The sequence below is a fragment of the Ruditapes philippinarum genome, unplaced genomic scaffold (genome assembly GCF_026571515.1).
Source record: "Ruditapes philippinarum isolate M1 unplaced genomic scaffold, ASM2657151v2 ctg15509_1_1_1_1, whole genome shotgun sequence".
Taxonomy (NCBI): domain Eukaryota; kingdom Metazoa; phylum Mollusca; class Bivalvia; order Venerida; family Veneridae; genus Ruditapes; species Ruditapes philippinarum.
The window spans coordinates 23,413-28,378 of NW_026866603.1; the positions used below are offsets into that span (position 1 = coordinate 23,413).

The 4,966-nt window shown below is 28.4% G+C and overlaps 1 protein-coding gene across 1 annotated transcript; it reads left to right on the top strand.

Moving 5' to 3' along the window:
* Positions 1 to 312: 312 nt before the first annotated feature.
* Positions 313 to 1,349, top strand: LOC132733028 (neuropilin-2-like). Its single transcript, XM_060719603.1, has 3 exons — positions 313 to 397; positions 791 to 997; positions 1,159 to 1,349. Exons 1-3 carry the CDS (start codon positions 313 to 315, stop codon positions 1,347 to 1,349), a joined length of 483 nt encoding a protein of 160 aa, XP_060575586.1.
* The last annotated feature ends 3,617 nt before the right edge of the window (positions 1,350 to 4,966 follow it).

Consider the following 4,966-nt stretch of genomic DNA (forward strand, 5'->3'; position numbering starts at 1 on the left):
CATAACCAATTGATATACCTTCCAAAATTTGAAAATTACCATCATCCAAGCAACCAATCATATTCCATTTTCTAACACATTAATCAAATGAAATATGTGTAATAATCAAAAATGGAAATTTCAAATGTCCAATCAAATTGTTACACACCAAAAGCTTTTGCAATAAATTGAGTAAGTCTGTCCAATCAAATTGTTACACACCAAAAGCTTTTGCAATAAATTGAGTAAGTCTGTACAAATTGAGCCATAACGCTTAAGTATCAGAAAGGAGTACATTTTAGTGAATTAATTGCTTTAAATTGTTTATACGAGATGAAGGGTGTGTTTTTGCCTCTCATAGCATTGATACTTTACGTATCATCAGTGGATGCAAGTCACAATGATCCACCAGAGTTTTGTAAGTATAGTTTATTATTTAATGGAATTTATTGAAGTGAATATTTTATCTAAATCGACACTGTTAAAGTTTTCAATAGGAATCTAGGTAATATTTATTTAAGTTAGTGCTAGTCAATTGTATAATGAGACAATGGAATTACATTAAGGGTTATATTCTATAATGTGAATAAATATATTTCTTGGGACGTTTAGATAGTTCTTGGTAAGTGATCAGTACTGGATTGAAATAAATTTTAAGTATTATGCCAGTAGCTCAGTAACAACATTTAGTTGAAGCCATGAGCTATTACAATATCAAATTCGGAACATTTATAGTAAGGTGAAAATTAGTTCCATACAGTACTATTACTAGTATATCATATTTTGTTGAATTGAATACTGATTATTTTAGTTTGTGGTGAACAAATTGACATAAACCCTAATAATGAGGTTGAAATTACAACACCGAACTTTCCCGATAAGTATCCACACAGGGTTAATTGTACATGGACGTTCTGCTCCGTGAATCAAATGCACATAATTGTTTTGGACTTCTTCATATTTCAAACAGAAAGAGACAACAATTGTGACGATTATGATTATGTCAATATTTTTGACGGTATGTTATTTTCGACACATACACCTCTACTTGTAAGAATTTATTTTTTAAAAAGCTGGTTGGTCTATAATTGACATATTTACAATAACTATTTTATCATTTGGATAGTCTTATAAGATAGGTCTTGCAAAAAAGCACTTGATTTTTATTTCTTTATTCAGGCGAATACATAGGACCTAATCTTATTGCCACATTTTGTGGTGATAATTACTGTGAAGGATATCAGAGTGGATTTTACCCATTGGAAGAAGTTGAGAGCACAGGAAGATGTATGACACTCTACTTTCGTACAGATGGTTCCGTCCGACACCTAGGTTTCCTAGCAAGGATTAATTCTATGCCTGGTATGTAATGTTATATATATTCTCACACGCTCCACTGTGCGTTTAACAACTCACATGTCTATTTTTTTTCTTCAAATAGGATAAATCGCAATATATATGAGACTGAAAATATCTTAAGATAAATCATTTGACACACGTGTATGTTTCAGTCATAAAGTTGAGCAATGTCAAATCGTTTAATGTCTTCTCAAGGAAATAAACATATTCTAAGAATTTACTATGGGAATGATAACGGAGATAAAAAAATTTGATCGGCTCAAATCAATAAATAAATTTCTTTATGTGTGCTGTAATTAAATCCGATGAGAAAAAATTAATAATATGCAAATCATATACATTTGCTCTCAATACCAAATCGTGATGAAGAATATGTGTCAATGAAATCGAGCAACATAAACGCTAAATTAGATTACAGGTGAAATAGATATTTATTCAATGCCATCAGTTTTCAAACAAAATACTGATTAACTGCGAAAAGTATTCCTTTCTAAATATCATTTACTATTTCAAATTTTAGCTAAAATTTTATCCTTATCTTGTTGATGAATTGATTTTTTTTTCATTTTCAATGCATAACAGCGGGGGTAAGTTCAGCTTTCTTTATACATCTGTCTTATATTATCTATTTTAACAAATGAATAATTTCTTAAGTCTACTGATAAATTTGGAATGTAAAATGCATTAAATTTAAAAGAATTTTAAATGTTTCGTTTGATTAAATTTCAAGATTTTATGTTAGAATTTCTGTAGTTCGTGTTTAAGATAAATCTTGAAAATAAACCTAACAAATTATATGGTATCTACAGTTTTTAATCTTGAAAATAATTATAATGAATATTTCCATCTTAATGTAACAAATATACCATTGTGTTCAAAAACATTTTCTAATTAGTTTTGTAAACTATATTTAGATTCATGTTTATCTAGAATTCCTACAAAAGTTGTGTTAATAATGTTGGTTAGCTTAACTACTTGTAACTCTTTAAAAAAATTAGCCCTTCTTTTAATTTTAGTCAAGCCGCAGGCGCAGAAATAAACAAGTGGATGGAAAACAACAACAATTTCTCAAGTACAAGAAAGATACATAGCGGAGATATATTTCAGATGAGACATACTTTATGTATATTTACAATATACAACTACTTAAAATATCTTAAATGTGATGATTAATCACTGTGAATGAATTGAATTAAAAAGTTCAAACCTTACATGCTTTTATGTTTTTAGTCAAATGGTTCATATTGTGATCGTATTTAACATTTTGAAAGTGGGCCTAAGTTTTTACAATTTACTTGTTAGCTATACAACAAGGATGTCTCATAATACTTCTATAATACTCACATTCCTCGGCAATCGATGTTTGAAATGGAAGAATCAATGTCTGCAATGATGATTTTTTTGTTGACATCTATGCAAAAATCCTTTTCTAAAACAGTGCAACAGCAGCTGGTCTCTAGGTTTATTGGCAAAAATTGGAAAATGATCTTATATTTTTTACCTTCAGTAACGATTCCAAAACTCGAATGTATAGAAAAAAACCATTGCTATTTAATCAATGTAATACTATACTCAAACACAAGAAATTAATGTAAATAAGTTTCAAATTTAAAGTTAATCACTTAAAAAGTTTAAAATATTATAAATGACTTTTACTCAAACACTTCCCCTCCGAACATGTATATCGTTAGGAGCCACATGACAATGACAGAAAATTTGAAAAACTTGGCAGGAAAAAAGTAAATGTGACCAAAATTCGGGGTCTTCGATGTTGCTGTGGTTGTCAGTACTGAAACAGTTGGGAGTGGTCATAAAATGTAGACAGGGACTACGGCATGTCAAGTGTCATATCCGAAGTCCATATTCGATAGCGAAAGCTACTTTTGAGCCTTACAGGACGGATAGATCCTCTGTAAACATAGCATTCAGATAATTACTATGTATATGATTAGTGGTATAATTATAATAAATGTTTTTCTTTGAAGCAGAGTTTGTCAATGAATATCTTATTTCAGAGAAATGAAAAGTATACTTTAAGTAAAGGTACAATAGATATTTGTTGATGAGTTATATTTTTATTCGACAAAGCCAAATATCCTTTAGAAAAGTAAAAATAACAATGTATACGATGACATGTACCTTGTTTCAAAGGTATTTGTATAATACTGATTTTCTGTTCATTCAAATTTATAAGGTGGAGTAGGAGCAGACATGTAGTTTCCTGGCCTGGTTTTATTTCATTATGACTCCCTATTTCATTTGGAGAAGTTGCTGTACATGAACAGATACTTATAACATTTTACTTATTCGGTGTCATTGTCATTATTTTATGATAATTTATATATCAGACCACTAACATATCATACGACTATAGAAAAATGCTTTGTCTACAAGATCAATAATTAACGAAATACATGCATTACAAATGATGTTTATTATTATGTTGATCATAACTGAAGCTGATAAAAAATAATATGATATTGAATGTTTATGATTATGATATAGACATTGATAATAGTCTGTTAATTGAGTTCCTTAAAATAAAAAGTTGGTAAATCAATGATTGTTTTGATGATACACATGGCTTTTATATATTCATTTTATAATTATATGTTGATTATCTTAAAGAAATGTCAGTCAACTGTCTGTTTAATCAGATATGATTAGTTTATATGCTGTTTTTTATATAAATAATTTTGATGACAATGGCCTTTATGTAAAACTTTTTAAAATTTTCTATAGGGAAGGGAACATTTTAAAGGGATATTTTAAAACAATTTTTCAGATTTTTAGTTGATTGAAAAATTTTCAAATTTTGTTTAAAAAACATATTGTTTTTAATACCCTAGCGAAAGACCAAAACAAATTTTGGGGATGAATTGTCAATAGATACTTACCTTTTCTGCTATTATTCTAATAATTATTGTAACAGTTTAAAAGTGAGTTTATACCATAATGTATGTGATGTTAACAAAAACATGACTCGAATATTTGAATATATTGTGAGTATATATTATAATAAGTATTTTATATAATCATTATTTTGCATGAATATATAGTCCTTGCTTATCATTAATCTAACGTTTACCACAGAGGGCACTGTTAGTATCACAATATTCAGTCACTTTTGATAAATTATTATGTTGGAGTTAAAAATGACTAATAAGACTTTTTATTAAAAATTATCACTTTGTAAATAAATGATAACAACTCATTAAATTGTTTTGTGTCATCAAAATGCATTAGATATTCTCTTATCTGGGCGACGACAAGATCGTTTTCTTCAAAGTGAATATCGTAAGGAAGTAACACGTATGATAATGATGGCATTAAAAAATATAAAAATTTTGCATGTTCATCAAACTTAGCCTTTACTGCATTTGTTTACAAAATGAGTTTTTTCTAGAAATATAAAGACAATGGTAAAATACATTCTAATGTACACACACTAAAAATATACGTTTAACATTCAAGAAGAAGTGAGTAAATTGCCAAGGCAGAAACAGAAAAGAGGGAAAAACAACAACATCAAAGGAAAAGAAAAAAAACATTAATTCCTTATACATTGATTTCAATCTATCTTATAATGACCACCAAAGTCACCTTACATATAACACATTTTATTCAA

Excerpts from the sequence above, each read along its gene's own strand:
- LOC132733028 (XM_060719603.1), top strand. The coding sequence starts at position 313 with ATGAAGGGTGTGTTTTTGCCTCTCATAGCATTGATACTTTACGTATCA. Across the intron at positions 398-790 it reads CAATGATCCACCAGAGTTTT|TTTGTGGTGAACAAATTGAC; the intron begins GTAAGTATAGTT and ends TGATTATTTTAG. Across the intron at positions 998-1,158 it reads TTATGTCAATATTTTTGACG|GCGAATACATAGGACCTAAT; the intron begins GTATGTTATTTT and ends TTCTTTATTCAG.